We start from the raw sequence: 22,764 nt of genomic DNA, 5'->3' as shown, positions 1-22,764 counted from the left end.
CTTTCAGTTTTCCTCGTGTTTGGAATACAGATGAAGCACTCGTCGCCATCTTGCTATCAAATGCCAGGCAAGCAGCCGCTGGCGTCGTTCGGTAACCAGGGCGACACTCCGGCTTCGCCTTCTTAAAGGCTGGAAACTACAATTCCCGTCAGCCGACTGCCCCTCCTGGCTCGCGAGCGCTCTAGATTCGGCTTGCACCCAGCCGCAACTCTACGCAGCGACCCGCGGGAGTTGCTGTTCGCCGCGTGTTCTCGCCTCTTGCCGCACGAGCCTCCAGAACTACAAGTCCCGTGAGGAGGCGGAGCGCGCACGCGCTGAGCCGCGAGTCCGCCTCAGCACCCTCCGCCCCCCCCCCCCCGGTCCCCCGCCCGTGCCAGGAGGTAAGAGAGGGCGGGGGAAGGAAGAGGAGGCGGGATCGGGGCGCTGCGTTGGCTGCGGCCTGGCACGAAAGGGGCGGCCCCGGCGGAGAGCAGACCCAGTAGCCCGGGCGATTATGGACCCGGCAGAGGCGGTGCTGCAGGAGAAAGCGCTCAAGTTTATGGTGAGGAGGTGGTGCGGGCTGGGGAATGGTGGAGGCGGCGGCGTTGGTGCGTCGCCGAGCTCAGGCCTGGGTCGCCCGCTCACCGCGGGAGGGGGCAGCGGGACCCGGGGCCAAGGCCCGTGGCGAGGCGGAGGGAGGGACTGGACTGGAGCTCGGGGGAGAGGGCAGGGGGGTGCAGAGGGGACCCTGGGGTGGGGGGCAGCAGCTCCGCCATCTTGTGGGAGAGAGGCCAAGTGACAGTGGGAGCGCCTTCGAGGTGGGGGCTCCTGGCGGCGCGCGGGGCCCCGGAGGGAAAGGGGCGTGGGGACAGTTACTGAAGAGCGGAGGAGCCAGGGTGGAGAGACGCCTGTGGACACTGGCAGGGGCCTTCCCGGTGTCCGGGTTACGGGTAAGGCCTGGGAGAGGAGGTGCGTTCTGGCTGGAGTGGGGAATCGTGAGGAGCCCAGGATGATGGCAAGGCAGAGACACTGGGGGCAGGGGAAAACTGGGCAGGGCTGGGTACTGACGGGTTTAACGGTGAGGGAGGGAAAAGCCCAGGCTGGGGGAGGCTAGTCGTTTTGTAGAATGAGCTGGGAAGATAGCCTTTGGCTAAGGGTGGAATCCCAGTTGGCCAAACTCATGTTGCCAAACTCTGGAGGAGAAGAGGCCTTATTTAGGAAGATAAGGACTCAGACCTAGGGCTATGGTGACAGGCCTGGGGGGGAGAAAGGTACTGTGAGCCAGAATTACAAATACCAGAAAGGAGATACTCGCTCTGCCTTGCAGGGGAGGCAAAATTATTTGTAGTAAGGGCAAGGTGATGAAAGAGATGTAGGTACAGGTAAATGGGGACACATTTAATAACCAATAGGAGAAGGCAAAACAAAACTTAGGCCTTAAGTGGGAGGTAGTAAAATGTGGAGGCCAGGTGCTGTTTTACTTTCTGGGAGTGGAAAGGCCTTGGAGAAATGATAAGAGCTGTTAGAAATTCTAGAGAGGATAAGGAAGGAGGTAGGAAATAAGCCAGGGTTAGTGGTTACCCTTGAGTTTTAGGCTGAAGCACAGTGTGGGGATTGCATTTTGAGGGTATGTTTAAACCCCTTGGGCCCTGTGTCTTTAACTTTGGGGCTTTTTCTTTGCTGTGCTTATGTTTAGCAACCTCGGTTAGGTTGATATTTGATGCTTTTAATCTGATGCTTCTTGTATGTCCTAGGTGTGAACCAGCCTCTGGTTACATTAAGAGACGATGGGATGCATAGATTTTTTAGCTTAACAGGTGGTTTTAGGGACTTTGGTATTATCTGCAATTATGTCTTGGTTTTTCAGAAGTAACTGTAACTCATCATTCCAAATAGCATTTTTTTAATAGTTGTGTTTCATCTTTGCCTAAAATGCCATAACAAATTAGATAAACATAGATACTGACTCAGTTAAAATTAGGTTTTAAATTGCCCCATTCATATTTATAGAAGCTGGTCAAATTTAAGTTTTTATTTTGGGGGCTGGAGAGACGGCTCAACAGTCCAGAGCATTGCTGCTCTCCCGGAGGATGAAGGCTTGATTCCCAGCACCCACATGGTGGCTCACAGTGGTTTGTAATTCCAGTCCCAAGGGATCCACCACCCTTCGGTGAGCAGAAGGCTCACAGGTGGTGCACAGACATACATGCAGACAAAACATTCATACACTTAAAATTGAAGGTATTAGTACCTTCAGAAACACCTAAAGTTTGTCATTAACAAAATTCTATTTAGCCTAAAGGTATTTCTTGAACTTTTGTCCTGTGTTGACATTATAAAATGTTAAGAGCTCCCTCAGCCTGGGTATGGTGGCTTACACTTTATAATCCAGGATTTACTAAGCTGAAGCAATGTGGGCGAGGTGGCGCACGTTTTTAATCCCATCACGTGGGAGGCAGAGAGACAAGGTGGATCTCAGTTCAAGGCCAGCCTGGTCTATAGAGTGAGTTCTAGGTCAGCCTTAGTGAGACCCTGTCTCAAAAATCCCCCCCCCCCAAAAAAAAAGAAGGAAGAGGAGGAGGAGGAAGAGGAAGAAGAAAGAAGAAGAAGGGGTTGGGGATTTAGCTAGTGGTAGAGCACTTGCCTAGCAAGTGCAAGGCCCTGGGTTTGGTCCTCAGATCTGAAAAAAAAAAGGAAGAAGAAGAAAAGAGGAAGAGGAGGAGGAGGAGAAGAAACTGAGGCAGGAGTATTGCCATGTGTTTAAGACCAGTTGGGGTCCAGAATTAGACCCTATTTCAAGAGACCGTAAACAAGCAAACTAAAAAGCTGGGTGTGATGGTGCATGTCTGTAATCCTAGCCTTTGAGATGTGGAGGCAGAAGGATGTGGAGTTGAAGACCAGCAGTTAAGGCAGCCTGGGCTACATGAGACTCTGTTTATAAACAAGCAAGCATATCAGCAAAGAGACCTTGGAATTTTGGGGGTGAGAATGGAAGTAAGTCAAAGTTACTTTTATTTCTTCAGCCAGTTTCAATATGGAAGTCAGAAAAGTGATCAGCACAAAGCTGACACTTAGATATATGGAATAATGTATGGAATAATGGGACTTGGAGATCATAAAGAGACATTATGAGATCATCCTTTTTTACGTTCCTGTAAGTCTCAGCCTAGGAATGTTCTGAACTACTTTACCTCTGCTTTGTGCCCGTGAGTTACGTGTTGAGAATGGCCTCCTGATTGAGTCAAGAAAGAGCACTTGGAGATAGTCAAGTAATAGCGTGCAGCTTTGAGGGCACCACACATTATTAAATGTTGAGTCAGCCACTGGGAGAAGCCATTTTTTTCTTTAATTTTAGTTACTTTCCTTTTTGACCTTGCTATTGTGGCTGCTTTTTGAGAAAAGGCCAACTGGAAGAGAGTTGCTAAGAGCAACACCTCAGTAAGAGAAGCAGAACGGAGATTTACTGTCCTTTCAGCTCAGCCACAGCCTTAGTGTGAATCGGAGTAAGTCTTGACTTTCCCTTGGTGCCATTTACTCTACTATAACATGTCTGCCTGTTCAGACTCAAGATGGAGAAGGTATTTTATTTGAGTGTGCATCAAGTAATTAATGCATAGTAAAAAGTGGAAGGGCTATTCTTTTAGTCAAACTGAAATTTTTTGGTGTTTCTCCTCAGTTGCTAATAACAACTTTGGTACAGATTTTTTGTTGTTGTTGTTTTCTTGGTTTTTTCAAGACAGGGTTTCTCTGTGTAGCCCTGCGCCTTTCCTGGAACTCACTTGGTAGCCCAGGCTGGCCTTGAATTCATGGAGATCCGCCTGGCTCTGCCTCCTGAGTGCTGGGATTAAAGGCATGCACCACCACGGCCCAGCTTTTTTTTTTTTTTTTTTTTAATACAGGGTCTCTCTGTGTATCCTTGGCTGTCCTGGAACTCTATGTAGACCAGGCTGGCCTTGAATTCACAGAGAACTGCCTGCCTCTGCCTCCTGAATGCAGGAATTAAAGGCATATACCCACATCCAGCTTCAGTTTAAAGAATTTTATGTAAAATTTGTTGATAATGTCAACATGGAATGGAATACTGTCATGAATTTACTTATTATCACATTTACTGTTATTAATGATAATACTAATTTCAAGTAGACCATTCATACATGGTTTAGACTTAAAGCTTGCCCTAGGATACTTGGAAAAAGTAGTGTAAACTGATTAACTTCTGAAAGCAGATAGGTGAGAAGAAAGCAGTAGTTTGTATGAAACTGTCTGAGTGCTGATGTCTCATCTAGCTTTAGCAGGTCCTTAGGAACCTTTCTTTGGCCAATAAAAGTATAAAACTCCAGAAATGATGAGGACTGGAAGAGGGCTTGAGCTGCAAAGTGAAAATGATGGACAGGAGCTAGGCCACATGGACATTGAGGACTGTGTGGGGAATAAAAAGATATACTAAGGAATAAATTGGTGCTTAGTTTAAAAAATCAGATAAACGGATTCTTTTCCAGCCAGTCCCAAGATCAAGTGGGGAAAAATAATTTTAAGACATTTTGTTTTAAATAAACAGACAGTAACCAAAATAACATAAAAAGGCAGACATTGCTGAGTATGACACATGCCTGTACTCCTTACATGTCGGAGGCAGAGACATCATGAGGTTGAGGCTAGGCTTACAGTTCAGATGGGGCTCAAAGCCTGCTTTTCCCTGTACAAGCCTTAAGTATGGTGGCTTGTGCTCCAAGGAGGAGTATTGCAGGAAGTAGGAATAGAAACTGCCCAGTCCTCTTGTGCTAGATTTGAAGTTCAAGATAAGAAAACATAAAAAAGGAAAGCTTAATAATGTCATTATGGTTGAGTCCAGTCAAGGCTAATCTAAAATCAGGGCTGGTGGGATGGGGAGTGGACTTCTACCTGTTGATGTGAAGACTAGCATCAATGAACAGGAAGGAAAGAATTCCTGGGGCCTATCTTCTGCCGTCTGCTGCCTTAAATGATATTCTAGGTGGTTGTCCAGGCTCCATGTGCTGAGGGGATCAGCTGAGTTTATGGATAATAATACAGAGTGCTTGGGAGGAGTCTCTGAAATGAACTTCTCAAGAAGCTAGGAGGCTCTCCTGCATCAGTTGCTGCAACGATAATGTAGTAGGAATGATACTGGATAGGATTTAGTAGCCTTATTTTGTGTGTGTGCCTGAGATCAGCCCCACTTGATCAGTCCTCAGGAGCTATCCATCTTGTCTTTCTCTGGAGCATGGGGCTCACCTAGCCTAGTAGGTGAGGATGAGTGGCTTTGGGTGTGTGTGGGGGAAGGGAACCCTTCTGGTGCCACCTCCCCCGTCCTGAGATTCCAAGCTTGAACGGAACCACTGTGCCCAGTCCTCAGGCTTACACAGCAGTCACTCTTACCCACTCAGCTGTCTTCCCAGCCTTAGCCTTTCTTACTTACTTGAGAAACAGATTTTTAAAATATCGAAAGATAAATTGTATTTGGGTTTTTGTTTTGTTTGAGACAGGTGCTTGCTGTCTTGCTCAGGTGGCCTGGAACTCACAATATAGCTCAGGTTGGCCTTAAGCCCAAGTGATCTTCCTTGCCTCCACTTCCTGAGTGTTGGTATTATATTGTGTGCTACCATGCATGCCAAATAAATCTCCAATTTTTTTTTTCCCCCGGTGTTTTTTGAGACAGTGTTTCTCTGTGTAGCCCTGGCTGTCCTGGAACTTGCTCTGTAGACCTGGCTGGCCTCGAACTCAGAGATTCACCTGCCTCTGCCTCTGAGTGCTGGGATCAAAGGTGTGCGCTACCACCACCTGGCAAGTCTCAAGAATTTCTACAATGGATTTTCTTTAAATTGGTGAAATTAATTGCTGACTGAGTGGATTACATTTGAAACCAGCTCTGTTTGGCAGTTTCTCTGCATCTGTTTCCTATTATGGCTTGTTTGTTTACTGAGACAGGATCTCCATGTATTGTCCAGAATGTTTTCAAGTTCTTGGACTCAAGTGATCCTGCTTCAGTGTCTTAGATGGAGCTTTAGGCATTTGGGACCTTGCCTACCTTCAGGATATGAAATTATAACATTTTTTGTTTGTTTGTTTGACAGAATCTCATGTAATCCAGGCTGTCCTTGAGCTGTCTTTGTAGACCAGGATGACCTTGAATTAGTCTTTTTTCTTTTTTTTAAATTTTTATTTATTGTTTTATGTGTTTTTCATATCATGTATCTTGATCCTATTCATTCCCCATCCCTTCACATCTGCCCTTCACTCCTGCACCCCTCCCAAATAAAATAAAATTAAAGAGAAAAAAAGGAAAATAATAAAATGAGTAAAATTAAAAAAAAAAAGGGGGGGGGATGGGGTGGGGGGGGAAGGAATTAATCCCAGTACTTGGGAAGCTGGGGCAGGCTGATCTCGGTGAGTTTGTGGCCGGCCTGGTCTACAAAGTGAGTTCCAGGACAGCCAGGACTGTTACACAGAGAAACCCTGTCTGCAAAAACAAAAAAACAAAACAAAACAACTCATCTTGGAAGCTGCAGTGTGACCCAACAAGTCACATGAATTGGCCTTTTTTGCCTCCACTTTTCCAAAGCTGGGATTACATATGATCACCACATTTGGGGTTTAATGATAATTCTTTGTGCTAATTTCCTAAGTTTGTATTCGTAATAGATGTTTATAATAAATTAGTCAAAGTGAATTATTAAGTCACACTTGGTGGTTCAGGCTGGTATAAATGTAGGTTTTCAGGAAGCTAAGGCAGGAGAATCTAAGATAGGACAGTTTGGATTACAGAGTGAGTTCAGGCCAGTGTAGGGAACTTAGAGAGAGCTTGTCTCAAAATAAAAACTCCAAAGATGGGTTGCATAGAGCACTTGTCTAACATGTCAGGTGCTGAGTTTACTCACTGGTGCCTGAAGACAGTGAAGAGAAAAAAGTGAGTTATTAAATATAAAATAAAAATGTTATTTTGAGCCGGGCAGAGAGAGCCAGGCAGATCTGTGAGTTCAAGGCCAGCCTAGTGTACAGAGCGAGATCCAGGACAGGCACCAAAACTACACAGAGAAACCCTGTCTCGAACAACACCCCTCCCCCCCAAGAAAATGTTATTTTGAATAGTTATTAGGAATTTTTTTACTGCCAAATCATTCAACTTTCAGAAGAGACCACTTGTCACTTCTGTGTTTAACTGAAGGGAAGGCAGCAGCTAAGAGTTTTTTCTGCTAAAGGGAAACAGGACATTATGCAAAATCTTGGTCATATGTGAATAAAACCTTTTTGTCAGTAGTACTCCAGCAAAAGTCTGAGTATGAAGAAGGGAATATCTTTGTGCTTTTGGGATATGGCTCAAGGCAGATAGCTTGCTTTAGCATGTAGCAAGCTCTGGGTTTGATACCTAACTCTGTAAAAACAACAGATCCCCTAAAGTCTTTGTGATACCAAAGTACTTTACAATCTTATCTGTTTTCTAGGGATACTGTATTTAGCACAGAAGTCCTTTCTACATATGAGAATCTGTTGAAGGTGAAATAGAAAATGTTTACTGAAGTTTAACAACTAAGTTTAATTAATAGCTAAGTCAGTGAAAAATGTAAAAACTAGAGCTGAGTCCCCAGGACCCAAACAAGACTTCCTTATTCTAACAGGTCAGTTTTGGCATCCTAAATCAGGCAGTGGAGGCTCCGAAGTCTGTGAGAAAGGTGTCAACCAGTTTTCCCTGCTGGCCACCCTGTACTTTTGGGGTCTCTGGGTAGAGGAGCCTGATGCATATTCCCTTTCACTTCACAAAGCCCAGTAGAGAACATCTTTACACATGGCTCAGATAACAAAAGTAACATACCTATTGAATTCATGTTGAACTAAGAATATGGTTGATCTCTGAGGCACTATCATCTTAGTATATTATTCCACTTCATTCTCCCAATAACCCAGTGAGGCAGATTCAATACTATTATTTCTGTCATTTTTCACACAAGGAAACTGATTCCAAAGAGATTAAATAACTTGTTCAAAGTACTGTGATGACAAGAAATCTAAGATCAAATCTAGGCAACCTGACTCAGAGACCTCAGAGACCCTCACAGTGTACTCGTGTGTGTGCAGAGGCCAGAGGAGGACTATTATCATTTCTTACCTTCTTCCTGTTAAACAGGTCTCTTTGAACCTAGAGCTTGCCATTTTTCATTTAGGCTGTCAGTCCAAGTCCGAACAATTCTCTTACCTCTGTTCTACCCCAGAACTGGGATTCTGAGATGGTACAGCCATGCCTGACTGGAGTTACAGGCAGTTGTGAGCTGTCCCGTGTCTGGGAACCAAATTCTTGTCCTCTATGAGAGCAGTACCCACCCCTGACCCCGTAGACTGAGTCTTGACATTTATTACTTTAAAAAGCTCCATATTTATTTCCCTTTCTGACTCTTTGCTTGTGCCCTCAACACTTTCACAGCACTTTTCTGCTCCTCAGTAAGGAAAGCCCCTTGATCCTATCATGGACACAGCACACATAGGCCCTGCTGACGAGCTTGTTTTAGACAATCTCATAAGAACTTTAGGTCTTACAGCAGGAACCCCTAGAAGTCTGCTTGGGCACACACTGCATGCAGATTTTGGTGCTTTGCCAACCTTCTTGGTATAAAGGTAGACAATCCTATTGACGAGTTCAAGACAGTCTAGTTTTGTTAGAGGTGGTATTATAGGAAAACCTACTGTGGACTCTCTGAGTGTCTCTAAGCACCTTTCCCAGAAGAACACTGTACATGCTCTTAACCACTGAGCCATCTCTTTTAGCCCACTTTGCATGTTTTCTTGTTGGTTAGGTGGTAGCCTGAGTGGAATAGTTACTATCTGGACTTACAGGTGTGCTTTCTGATCATTTGAATTACCAATGAGAATCTGAAACATTACAGTTGACACAGTGTCTGTCATCTTAGCGCTTGCTATGATTCGTTTTCCTTTGAAACAAGGTCTCATGTGTATCTCAGGATAGCTTTAGACTTGCTGCCGAGGATGACCTTACAGTTCTGATCCTACTGCCTCTACTTTCTGAGTGATAGAGTTATATAGACGAATTTCTAAATGGTCTTATTTAATAAAAAACACGGAGCCAGATATAGGGGTGAAAGCCTTAGCAATCAGGGAAATAGGAATAACCATCAACCAACCTTACCTCTCCAGCTCTGCAGCTACCAAAAATGAGTTACTTCCTGTCTACCCGTGCCTTTATTGCCTTGCTGTTCTGCCCTCTCATGTTCTGGCTCTTAGCCCATTACCTCACTTCCTTGTTACTGCCTGTCTGTAAAGACCTCCAAGTCTGTGGTTGGTACTGGGATTAAAGGCGTATGTCATCACACTTGGCTGTTCCCTAGTGTGTCCTTGAATACACAGAGACCCTGCCTGTCAAGTGATCGGGTTAAGGGTATGTGCTACCACTGCCTGACTCCTATGATCTCCAGGCAAACTATTTATTAACATACAAATAAAATATCACCATAGAGTGAGTCATAGGCATGTGCCACTATGCATACTTTAAAAAGTACTGAGATCGCCGGGCGGTGGTGGCGCACGCCTTTAATCCCAGCACTCAGGAGGCAGAGCCAGGCGGATCTCTGTGAGTTCGAGGCCAGCCTGGGCTACCAAGTGAGTCCCAGGAAAGGCGCAAAGCTACACAGAGAAACCCTGTCTCGAAAAAACCAAAAAAAAAAAAAAAAAAAGTACTGAGATCAAACCCAGGCTTTTGTCACCCTAGGCAAACACTCTAGCAACTACTACATCCCCAGCTCCAGTTACTGCTATTTAGTAAAAAATATGTTTAACATGCAATAGATGTTACCATAAACTTGTGAGCTTTTGGGAGGGGTTCTTATTTGGTCTAGATGGGCTTAATTGGGTGACTGCATATTTTGGGATTCAGAAGGAAGAGGCAAGGACTTCCTAGAGAAAGCCCTTCTCAATCATAACAATGGCAATGAGCTTAGTTGATCAAGTGCCTTTCAATCATGGCTTGTGTATAATAACCGCTAAATATTGACCAAAGCCAGGCACATGATAGACGTAAATAGAGTAGAGGAAGGAATAATTTGCACAGTAATCTACTATTTTAAGAATGTTTCTTCCTTTTGATAATTTTTAATTGTTTTTTCTTTTTGTAATTCTTGGGGATTTAACCTAGGGCCTCATGCATGCTAAGCAAATGCTCACCATTGAATTAGAGCCCCAGCATTTTAAAAGATGTATTATTTTGTGTGTATGTGCCTGAGTGTATTTATGTGCACCACTTGTTTGCAGTTCTTGTGAAGACCAAAAGAGGGTGTTGTATTCCCTGGAACTGGAGATGAAGGCAGTTGTGAGCCACCTGACATGGGTGCTGGGACAGAATCTGAGTCCTCTGGAAGAGCAGCAAGTTTCGGGGTTTTTTTTTTGTTTGTTTTGTTTTATTGTTTGTTTGGTTTTTTGTTTTGGTTTGGTTTTTTTTTTTTTTTTTTTTGGTTTTTTGAGACAGGGTTTCTCTGTGTAGCTTTGCGCCTTTCCTGGAACTCACTTGGTAGTCCAGGCTGGCCTCGAACTCATAGAGATCCGCCTGGCTCTGCCTCCCGAGTGCTGGGATTAAAGGCGTGCACCACCACCGCCCGGCTGTTTGTTTGTTTTTTAATTAAGCCATCTCTCCAGCCTCTTGGTATCTTTATTTAGTTTTTAAGTTTTACTTTTCTCTCTCTCAGTCAGTCATTCTGTCTGTCTGTCTGTCTGTCTGTCTGTCTCTTTCTCCAGTGCTGGAACTCAAACCTAGGCACTTATATGCATTAGATAAGTGCTCCACCACTGAGCTACATCTTTAGCTCTGATATTTAGATTTAAGATTTTTAAGTCCTCCTTTTTCCTCTCCCCCCTTCCCCCTTTTCCTTAGATTTGGCAGCAAGGACCTTTACCCACTGAGCCATCTTGCTGTTTATTTTTATTTTTTAAGATTTTGTATAACCCAGGCTAACCTTAAACTGAATTTATGGTTGAGAATGTCCTTGAACTCTTTTTTTTTTTTTGGAGGGGAGTTTCAAGACCAGGGATTCCCTGTGTAGCCGTGGCTGTCCTAGAACATGCTCTGTAGACCAGGCTGGCCTTGAACTCAGAGATCTACCTGCTTCTGCCTCCCCAGTGCTGGGATTAAAGGCAAGAGCTGCCACTGCCCAGCTGTCCTTGAACTCTTGATTCTCCTGAGTCTCCTTCAAAAGTGCTGAGATTTCGGGCATGTGGCTTCTGCTGCCCTTCTTCCCTCCCTCCTTCTCTCCTCCCTCCCTTCCATTTTCTTTCTGTGTGTGTGTGTGTGCATGAGAGGGTGCGTTGAGAGGAGGGATCAGGTTTAGGAACGTGTATATATTAGGCAAATGTTCTACCACCAAGCCATATCCCTTAGCTTCAGAATCTTGCTCTTTCTTTTTCTCTTTAAAAAATAATTTTATGAGTATAGCAGAATATCATTAGGAATCACTTCATTGATTTTTTTTTCTCTGCATATATGTTGTGGCTGTTAGCTTGGTGTTTCTGTGGGACTCCTAACAGTGGAAGTGGGTGTGTCTCTGACTCTGGCCTGCTCTTGGGACTCTTGTCCTCCTATTGGGTTGCCTTGTCCAGCCTCGATATGAGGGCTGTGCCTTGTTTTATCCTGTGTGGCTGCCATCTCTTGGAGGACTGCTCTTTTCTGAAGAGGAAACGGAGTGGATCTGGGGAAGAGCTGGGAGGAGTGGGGGGAGGGGAAACTGGTCCGGATGTATTGTATGAGAGAAGAATCTACTTTCTTTGCCCAGTTTTTGAGACAGGGTTTCTTTGTGTAGCCCTGGCTGTCCTGGAACTCGTTGAACTCATAGAGATTCACCTGTTTCTGCCTCCCGAGTGCTGGGATTAAAGGTTTGCGCCACCACCGCCCGGCTGAGGATCTATTTTCAATAAAAATAAAATAATAAAAATTTTATTTGAGAACATGCATGCTACCCTTTTCTTTCCAGACTTTGTTTGTTTGTTTTTTCTTTTTCAAAAGACTGTCTTTCATTATGTAAGCCTTGGTTGGCTTGAGTTGACAGATTGAACTTCCTCTGCATCCTGAGTGCTGGGATTAAAGGCTTTTGCCCACCATGCTTGGCCAGACTGTCTTGGTGTGTGATCCAGGCTAGCCTAGAACTCACTATGTAGCCAAGGCTGGCCCTGAACTTTCCATCTTGCTTTCAGTGTCCAGGTGCTTGGATTATAGGTGTGTAACTCCAGGCCTGGGTTCTGTTTCCCATTTCCTTTCCCAGTGTTCCAGTTGTTGTACATTCTTGGAATAATCACTGACATAGTGGGGTCCACACCTCACCCTACCTCCACAGGGTTTCTCTGTGTAGCTCTGGTTGTCTTGGAACTCTGTAGAGCCTGCCTCTTCCTCAGGAGTGCTGGGATTAAAGGTGTGCGCCACACCTGGTGTTTTCATTGTAGCTAGTCTAGTGGGTGAATGGTCGGTCCTGTTGGACTGTTTTCAGTCGCCCTTCCCTAGATGTAAATAAGCACCTTTCTAGGTTCATTGGCTGTTTGTTTAGTGAAGTGTCTGTTTAAGTCTTGGGCTTTTTTTTTTTTTTTTCCTGTTGGATTGTTCGCTTTTGTCTTAACAGGTTTGTTCTGTTTTTGCAAAATACAAATCCTTTGTCATATTTTTGGTATTTTTTAGGAACAGAACATTTTGTTTTCAGGTTTTTCATTTGAGGGATCAATAAATATCAGAAGATTTTTGTACTGCCTACAGAGTTCACAGGTCAGCAGTTTTTCTCTTTCTACGCATTCATATGTAAAAAGAGTGAGTAATGGGGAGTATAGCTTTGCAGTAGAAGAGCATTTGCCTTTTATGAGTGATACCTTAGGTTCTGTCCCCTCACAGCAAAATAAATAACTAAACAATAAGTACAAGAATGACCACCATTAGCTCTATCATTTTAAAAAGAAAAAAATTTTTTTTTCTCCAGACTGGGTTTCTCCGTAGCTTTGGAGCCTGTCCTGGACTAGCTCTGTAGACCAGGCTGGCCTTGAACTCACAAAAGAAAATATTTTAATGACCCTTCCTCCAAATATGAAGGCTATAACCACAGAACAAAGGAAAGTGTAAACATTTTTCAATTAGGTAATGTCCATCTTCACACTGAAGCAGGCAGAGATATCCAATTCTTTTTCTTCCTTTTTAAAATTTTATTTAGGTTACTAATCATTTGACTTTTAGGTAGGGGGTTTGTCCTAGACTCTCTGGCTTAGATTTCATTCATTTACAAGGGTCCTCAAATATATACAAGGGAGCCCCAGTGGGTAAAAAGCACTTGATATGTAAGGTTGATGACCTGAGTTCAGTTTCCCATCCCTGGAACCCATGTGGTGATATATTGTGTACCCTAATAAACTTATCTGGGGATCAGAGGACAGAGCTAGCCACTAGATTAAACATAGAGGCCGGACAGTGGTGGCACACACCCTTAATCCTATCACTTGGGAGGTAGAGATCTGTTTGGATCTCTGAGTTCAAGGTCACACTGGGAACAGCACCAGGTAGTGGTGGCACATGCCTTTCTTGAATCCCAGCACTTGAGATCTCATGCCTTTGCTTAGAAGGCACACATGCCTTTAATCCCAGGAAGTGACATGACTGGGTGGGGAATGGTGTGAGGAGGTGAACGGTATATAAGGCACGAGGAGTCAGTAGCTAAGCAGCAGTTCGACTGAGACCCTCATGGGTGAGGACTCAGAGGCTTTCAGTCTGAGGATTCGTGGAAACAGGATCGGCTGAGGAATTGGTGTACAAACCCATGTTAAAAATCTGGATGTGGGCCGGGCGGTGGTGGCGCACGCCTTTAATCTCAGCACTTGGGAGGCAGAGCCAGGCGGATCTCCGTGAGTTCGAGGCCAGCCTGGGCTACCAAGTGAGTCCCAGGAAAGGCGCAAAGCTACACAGAGAAACCTGTCTCGAAAAAAAACCAAAAAAAAAAAAAAAAAACCCCCCCCCCAAAAAAAATCTGGATGTGGAAAAAAAAAAATCTGGATATAGTGGCCCCATCTGTAATTCCAGCACTCATGGTGAGATGGGAGTACTGAGCTTGACAGAAATGAAAGACCCTGCCTTAGCAAGATGGAAGGAGAGGAGGACTTTTGACCTCTACATGTTCACCAGGTCATGAGTGCCCACACAGACATGCACGCGCGTGTGCGCGCACACACACACACAGAGTAATAATAAAAAAGAAAACATGTATGAGGGAGGCAGAAGAGGTTAGAATGGTGCTTTGTGAACATTCCACCTGCGTGGCTTAGCAGATGAGGGAGAGAGCCCTGAGCCAGAGACTTTGAGATTTAGAAGCTGGAATATGGGCAAGTGAAGGCCTCTGGAATGAAATGGGATATGGCTCCAGGAATACCTGTCTTTCAGGCTACTCAGACCCATTTCAGATGTCTGCCTACAGAAGTAAGCTATTGAGTATGTGATATTTATTATATCAGCCAATCTTTTCCAATAGAAGATAGTTAACTTAATTGGTATGCATGTGTGCACATGTGTGATTGTGTACAATTGTGCATGGGTGTGCTTTGTTGCCCAGGGTGGGCTGGAACTCACTATCTTCCTACCTTAGCCTTTTAAGTAGTTGGAATTACAGATGTGTACTACTGCATCTAGCTTCTGTTAACATTTTAAGTGAGTTTCAGTTACATGTCATTTCTTCCTGAAACATGGAGAGCAAATTGTTTCCTTATTACTAAACACTGTAATACGCATTTTATAAAAGCAAAAATATTGTATAACTCTAAACATCAAAATTTAGAAATTGGGCTGGGGAGATAGCTTGGTGGATAAAAGACTATCCAGACAAACCTAACTATCTGACTTTGGGTCTACAGAACCCACATAAAAGCCAGATACAATAGCACGAGTGTGTGTAGTCCCAGGATGCCTGGATAGGGAGATGGTAGGTAGAGATGGAATTGCCAGCCTGGTTATGGTGGTTTCAAAGAAAATGGCCCCCAAACGGAGTGGCACTGTTAGGAGGTGTGGCTTTGTTGGAGGAAGTGTCACTGTAGAGGAGGGCTTTGAGGTCTCACATATCCTCAAACCATGCCCAGTGTCTCAGACCACCATGTCAAGATGTAGGACTGCTCCAGCACCAGGCCTGCCTGCATGCCATCATGTTTCCTGCCTTGGTAATAATGGACTAAACCTCTGAAACTGTAAGCCATACAATTAAATGTTTTCTTTTCTTTCTTTTCAAGATTTATTTATTATGTATACAGTGCTGTGTCTGCATGGCCAGAAGAGGGTGCCAGATCTCATTACAGATGGTTGTGAGCCACCATCTGGTTGCTAGGAATTGAACTCAGAACCTCTGGAAGAACAGTCAGTGCTCTTAACCTCTGAGCCATCTCTCCAGCCCCTTAAATGTTTTCTTTTTTTTTATTTTTTATTTTTTTAAGATTTATTTATTTATTGTGTATACAGTGTTCTGACTGCACATATTCCTGCAGGCCAGAAGAGGGCGCCAGATCTCATTACAGATGGTTGTGAGCCACCATGTGGTTGCTGGGAATTGAACTCAGGACCTTTGGAAGAGCAGCCAGTGCTCTTAACCCCTGAGCCATCTCTCCAGCCCTAAATGTTTTCTTTTAAGAGTTGCCATAGTCATGGTGTTTCTTCACAGCAATAGAAACCCTAACTAAGACACTGGTGTTTCCAGCAGTAAACAACAAGAGACCCTATCTTGAGCAAGATGGAGGGTGAGGCCTGACACCCAGAATTGTACTTTGAACCCCACATAAGCCATGGCACACATACACACAAACATATACATACATAAATACATACATACACACATACACACACACACACAGAGGGACACATACACAGATATATATCATGCACATTTAAGAAATTGGAAATGAACATGATGCAGTACAGATACAGGTTTGGTCTTCAGACCTTATTCATACTCTGCCCATTCCAGTAATGGGCTTTATAACAAAAAGTTCCAATCCAACCAAGTATGATGATACACAACTTTTGTTTTTCAAGCCAGGGTTTTTTTTTTTTTTTTTTTTTTTTTTTTTTTTTTTTTCAGGGTTTTTTTGTATAGCCCTGGCTGTCCTGGAACTCTGTAGACCAGGCTGGTCTCAAATTCAGAATTCCCTTGCCTTTGCCACTTTAATCCTGTCTGTGACATCTAGCTTAATTGTGCATACCTTTTTTTGGCGGGGGAGGTGTTGAGACAGGGTTTCTCTGTGTAGCTTTGGAGCCTGTCCTGGAACTCACTGTGTAGACCAGGCTGGCCTTGAACTCACAGAGATCCATCTGCCTCTACTTCCCGAGTGCCGGGATTAAAGGTGTGTGCCACCACCGCCCGGCTTGGTGCTCACCTTTTAATCCAGCCCTCAGAAGGCTAAAGCAGGAGGACTGCAGGTTTGAGGTCAGAGGTTATCTTGGGGTATATCTAGTGGGTTTGAGATCATTCTGAGCTACAAAGTGAGGCCCATTCCCCACCCTCTGAACAAAGAAAGACTGAGTAAAATCGTTCTCACTCTTTAGTCTCTTTCAGTATGGAAATGATTCCTTAGCTTTTCTTTGACATGACTATGGTACTTTTGAAAGTGATGGGCTAAGCTGGGTATGGTGGTTTACACCTTTAATCCCAGCATTCAAGATGCTCAGACAGGTGAATTGTTGCAAATTTAAGACCAGTGTATGATACATAATTAATTCTAGCCCAGCCTAGGCTAAAGAATGAAGTACACGCACGCACGCACCCCATTGTCTGGAAATGTGTGTGAGTGGGTACACACATAGCAATTGGAGGAGGGTGTCAGTTATTCTTCTCTATCACTGTCTTATTCTTTTGAGGTAGAATCTCTCTCTGAATCTGAATCTCCCTTTTTTGCCTATGCTGACAGCCAGCAAGCTCCAGCAATCCTGTCTACACACCCTGCACAGCACTAGGGATATAGACTCCCATGAGACCACTTCCAACTTGTTATGTGGGTGTAGAGATGATCCTAACTCAGGTTTTCAAGGTTGTTTAGCAAGTGCTCATAACTACTGAGCCATCTCTTCAGCCTAAGACTTTATCTTAAAAAGCAAAGAGCCAGGTGTAGTGGTATATGCCTGTAATCCCAGCATTTGGCAGGAGGATCAAGAGTTCAAGGCTAACCTTGGCTACATAGTGATTCCAGTGTGCCAGCCTATGCTACATGAGACCCCATTTCAAAACACAACACAAACTAAAACCAACAAATACCTCCCTCGAAAGAAAACAAACTGAACAAGGAAAAACTTGGTTTCAGTTACATGATCAGTGTGCTGAAGTTTCAAACATTACTTCTAATGTTGTTACAGAAGAACATTAGCTTACTGTTCCTGCCCATTGATGTATTTTCCACTAGAAGATATAGATAGAGCCTAGAAGGTATGCTGGCAGAGTAGCCCACTCCTAATCTCATGCTAATGTCTGCATTTGTCTTTTAGAGAAGATGAGGAAGCAATTCTTAGTCCCCCAAAGTACCTATTGTCACTACTACATCTGTCGTGCCCTAGTCTCCTCCTGAGGTCTCACTTACTCCCCACCAACAGCTCCAGCTTTCCTCAGGCCCTCACTCTCACATGCTCCAGCTCTTGCCTAGAACTGAGATTTGTTTTTTTATTTGTTTGTTGTTTTTGAGATAGCATCTCCTGTAGCTCAAGCTGGCCTTGACTTGCAGTGTAGCCAAACTTGATATGTAGCTGAGGATGACATTGAACTCCTGGTCCTTTTTCTTCCAAATATTGAGATTATAGATATGTACCACCACATTGGGTTTAGAACAGCTATCTTAACACTGTTAAGTTTTATAATCCATGAAATAGTCATATTTATTTATTTATATATTTATTTTTTGAGACAAGATCTCTCTGTAGCCCTGGCTGTCCTGAAACTCCCTATGTAGACCAGACTGGCCTCGAACTCACAGAGGTTCCCGTGCCCCTGCCTCTGGAGTGCTGGGTTCAAAGTAGAAAGGTGTGCATCACTGTGCTCCTAGACTTTATTCAATTTCGTTATTTTAATTTGAGACATGGTCTTGGTAGTAGCTGGGCTGGCCTCGAGCTCACTGTCCTATCTCAGCCTCCCAGATGGTGGGATTACAGGTGTGTGTCACCACACCTGGCATGCAAATATTTTTAAAGAGTTTATGTTATGGAATGTTCATGATCTTTCAAGGATGTGTAAGGTAAACTTGAGACTTGTATATGGAATTTCAATACAGAAAGCCATGACACTGAGGATGAGAGAAAGCCACTGAAGTTTTTTCGTAGTGTCTTTGGTTCTTAGTTTGAGTATTTGTGGCTCTATATGTGTTTAAGTTTCCATAGATGGTCAGGTTGGCTTTGAGCTCACAGCAGTCCTGCCTCATTGTTGAGTGCTGGGATCAGGCATGTGTTTCCATGCCCATTTTACAATGGTGATCTTGAGCAAGATGGTCAATATCTACCCATTTCCTGTCCTGGTCGTGCAGGGCATGACCTTGAAAAACTTACTTATTTGGGGAACTAATTCAGAAAGTCGAGGCAGCCTTTCTCTTGAGTAATACACTTTCTTGGCTTCCACCTCATCTCCCTTTTGTGTAACTCATCCCAAGCAGCAGTTTCTATGATGGAGAGCAAAACTAAGTGATGGGTAATTAAATGTTTAGTGTTTATTTTAGTTATTAGCTTGAGGTTAAGCTTGTTTAATGAGTGAAGATGGAAGAATTATGCTTTGTACAGTCTGAGTGCATGCTTGCTGTCATTGGTGTTACTCCCATTTTATGAAGCTGGTGCATAATTTCCTTTTTTAATGATTGCAGAGTTTTACAGTTACTGAGTCTGTTTTGATGGTGTTCCTTATGCCAGTCCTTTCTTTGCTACCAAGTCTCAGTTAGGAAAATAGCCTCCTCATTGTGACTTGTTTCCATGGGAGGATAGAAACCACTCTGAAGCGGTTTTCAGGAATACATTGCTGTAGAAATAGATTGTCAGGTGGTGGTATTCAAGCTTAGCTTTTGTGTAATTTTGAAAAGGTGACTTAAGTAGAACATTTGGTGTATCCTTTTCAAATTGGAGTTAATTATAATGACAGTTAATTATGAGCTGCTTTTTACTCTCTTAGAATGTTGTCCAACTGCTTTTTACTCTCTTAGAATGTTGTAACAAATTTGGCACAATTTGAGTTAAAAACAGACAATTTAAAAGTCAAATGAATCAATTGAAAAGAATCCTGCTTCTTCAAATTCAGTCTCTAACAGCTTTTTTCTTTTTTCCTTTCTTTAAAAAAATTAAAATTTATTTTATTTTATTTTTTTACCTTTAGCCATTTCCAGACATGAGATTTAGAAAATCACAATGCACAGGGTGTGATGGTGCACACTTTTAATCCCAGTGCCCAGGAGACAGAAGGATCTATGTAGCAAGTTCCAGGCCGTCTAGAGCTATAAAGTGAGATCCTGTCTCAACAAGAACAACAGTGGGTATGGGGGTGAGGCAAGGAAGAGAAAGAAGAAACTGCAGTGGAGGAGTCTTGGAGTAGAAACTTTTTATATAGGTATTTGTATCACCTTTGACTTTGTGATAAGTCTTCTAAATATGGTCTTTTAAAAAATTATTTTATTTTTATATCGTGTGCATTGATACTTTGCCTTCATGTGTGAAGGTGTCTGATCCCCTGGAACTGGAGTTATAGTTGTGAGCCACCATGTGGGTGCTGGAAATTGAACCCAGTGCTCCTAACTGCTGAGCCATCTCTCCATCCCCTAAATACAATCTCTTTACCTGACACAGACTTCATCAACAAACTGTCTAATCCTGGTTATATTCATACGTGGTCATCTAAAAAGTATGTTTTAGAGAGAAGAGTCTTGCTTTATAGTCATGGCTAGCGTGAATCTTGCCAGCTAGACCAGCCTGTCTCTGCTTGCCTGGCAGTTTTCTTATCTCTACTCTGCCTTCCAAACCCTGGGTTTAAAAGTACACACTACCACACCTGCCCTAAAATGGATTAAAGGTTTTGTTTGTTTGTTTGTTTGTTTGTTTTTTGAAGTCAGGGTCTTATGTAGCTCTGACTGTGCTGGAACTCACTATGTAGACCAAAGCTGGCCTTGAACTCACAGAAATTCTCCTGCCTCTGCCTCCCCAGTGCTGGGATTAAAGATGTGTGTCACTATACCTGTCTATATTAGAGTTATTCTTAAATGTATCTTGACAGTACCTCATAGAGAAAATATTCATAATCTTTTGACAATATTTATATTTAAAAAAACTAGAAATGGTAGAAATGAGGCTTACCTCATTTGGACATGCTAGTCTTTTTTCTTCAATATTGGGATGAGAACCCAGAGCTGTGCTCATTAGGCATGTGCTCCAGCACTAAGCTAAATCTCTAGCCCTCAGACCTGTTCTCCTTCAGTGTATCTTTAAACTGTAGGTTCAGTACATAAGAATTCTGTCAAGTCAACTGAAACATGGATCCAGATACATTATAGATTATACGATGGAAGCCTGAATAAGACACTCACGTATTTTTTTCCTCAAAGAAGCTTCTTTAAATGGTTCTGTTAAGTGTAGGAATGTTCTGATGATTATCTTTTTAATTAAAATGAGAAATCTTTGTTTAAAGTGGCATTCGTTTTTTTACAGCCTGTTACAGTCTCTGTAACAATCATTTCTTAAGTCTGAACGTTTTATTTCCAGGAATCCATTTATATAAAACTATGTTTAGACTTAATTAAGGAACAATTCTTACAAAGCTTGTAAATAGCCAGGAAAAAAGGGACCCAAAATCAAACTGACATTCACATTTAACAAAATGACTGTTACAAGGTATGTAATAAGCTATAAAAATACAATAAAGCCCTTTTTATAAGAGTTCATATTTTTTGATCCTTGTTTTCAAAGGTATTTAAGAAAAATATCAAAGCTCTATCCACACAGTGATGTTGGTGTTGAGTGGACCAGTCAGTGATAACTTCTTTGGCTTATTCCTGACAATGCAGAAGTCCTACCTGTCTTGTTCATGCTTTCTTTGAAATACCTGTGACTGGGCTAATGTAAATTTATAATGTAAAATTTACATTGTGCTATAGTGAAAACAAGACCTGGTTCCCAGGTTCTACTTTCTAGACATCAACAATAAATAAGTTGCTTAACTGCTTTGAGTCTCATTTCCTTATCTGGAAAGCACTGATATGATCACCTACTTTTGTGTCAAAGAGCTGTTATGAGGAAAAAGGGAAATTTTAAGAATGAAAGTATTTTGGAAATTATAAAAGCATCTTAAGTAATGTTTCCCATAAAGACGGACTTGCTATTTCGACTTCCCCCTCCCCCAATTGTTTTAAGCTAAGGCATTCATATAGTCTGGTTGTAGATTTGTGTAGTAAAGCTGGTCATAGACAGTTCTTCCTGTCTCTGCCTCCCAAGTACAGAAGCTATAGACATGTGCTACCATGCCTGGCTTTTACATTCACTTTTGACTTAACAGCATTTACAGTTTATAATGGAATTAGCTCCACTGTAGCTTCAGAGAGAATCTGAATTATTATTTCTTTTCATCCTTTTGTTTTTGGAGACGGCCTAGGCTGGCTTAGAATTCAGTATGTGTATAGCACAGCTACCTTCAAACTCAAGATCTTTTCTGCCTTAGCCTTCTAAACATTGAATTACATATATGTGCCACCATAGCTGTTTCCTTTCCCCTTTTTATATATATTATTATAAATTTTTTAATGTCTGTATATTGGGATTAAATTGCTAGCAATCCACAGAGTCAGCTTAATGATCAAAGGAATTTATTTGGGGGTTAACTCACAACCATTGGAAAACTGTGCTATGTCCCACGCTGATCTGCTTCGTCCAAGATCTCAGCATCCAAACCACTAGGTAGCCAAGAGAGAGAGAACATACGTGCATCCCAGGTCTTAAGGTCCCCCAGTGGCCATGCCCCAGGGGCATGTACCTCAAGGTCATAGGCAAGTGTAACAGCTACCTGCTACTTCACTAGGGGCGGTGCTTCAGGGCATGGCTCAAACAGCCACTCACTACATCTCCCCCTTTTGTCTAAATAAGAAAGTTCTAACCTAACACAAAACTATATACAATAGGAATGATTATTAAATATCGTCCAGGAGAAATAATGCATAATAACCTAAGCAAAATGGAACTACAACCAACAAGAACAACATCAAATAAGAGACACGTACTAAAATCCAGAGATATTCAGAACATAGGTAAATGGTATGTTACAGAGAATATTCCAAAAGCTGTTCTATCCTAAAGAGTCTGAATCTAGTACTTAGTATGTTCTAGCTAAGATATGAGAAGATTGTAACTGTAACTATTAGTCTTCAGCCCCATTAAAGACCTGAGAAGGAATATAATAATACCTGAGAAAATGAGAAATGCACACAAGCAACTTTTGGAAGTCTTGAGCCGGGCAGTGGTGGCGCACGCCTGTAATCCCAGCACTCGGGAGGCAGAGGCAAGCGGATCTCTGTGAGTTCGAGGCCAGCCTGGTCTACAGAGCTAGTCCAGGACAGGCTCCAAAGCTACAGAGAAACCCTGTCTCAAAAAAACAAAAACAAACAAACAAACAAACTTTTGTAAGTCTTGCAAGAGTAGACAGAAATAGCTGGCAACCTGGACAGTCACCTAAAGTTTCTCAGCATTGTTGGGGCTTCCAATTTGGCTACAGGCTTAGAATATCTGACAGACCATTTTCAGAAGCAGAAATTTTGAAAGACCATCTTACCCTCTCT

General features: G+C 42.9%; 1 protein-coding gene across 6 annotated transcripts in view; it reads left to right on the top strand.

Annotated features, from left to right (window-relative positions):
- The first annotated feature begins 396 nt into the window (after positions 1-396).
- Btrc (beta-transducin repeat containing E3 ubiquitin protein ligase) overlaps positions 397-22,764 on the top strand; it is a 189,397-nt gene continuing 167,029 nt past the window's right edge. For 5 of the 6 annotated variants that reach the window (XM_052714910.1, XM_052714906.1, XM_052714909.1 and 2 more), the window contains exon 1: positions 397-541. In XM_052714910.1, the coding sequence (XP_052570870.1) occupies positions 494-541 (48 nt within the window). In that variant the 5' untranslated portion in view covers positions 397-493. Of the gene's footprint in view, positions 542-876; positions 930-22,764 lie in introns of those variants that run through there. The other variant, XM_052714911.1, reaches the window with a different exon arrangement.

This window comes from Peromyscus californicus, unplaced genomic scaffold, assembly GCF_007827085.1.
Source record: "Peromyscus californicus insignis strain IS unplaced genomic scaffold, ASM782708v3 Scaffold_4__1_contigs__length_199733344, whole genome shotgun sequence".
Lineage (NCBI taxonomy): Eukaryota > Metazoa > Chordata > Mammalia > Rodentia > Cricetidae > Peromyscus > Peromyscus californicus.
Note: the sequence above shows the minus strand (reverse complement) of the source record. Positions and strands in the feature narration are given on the sequence as shown.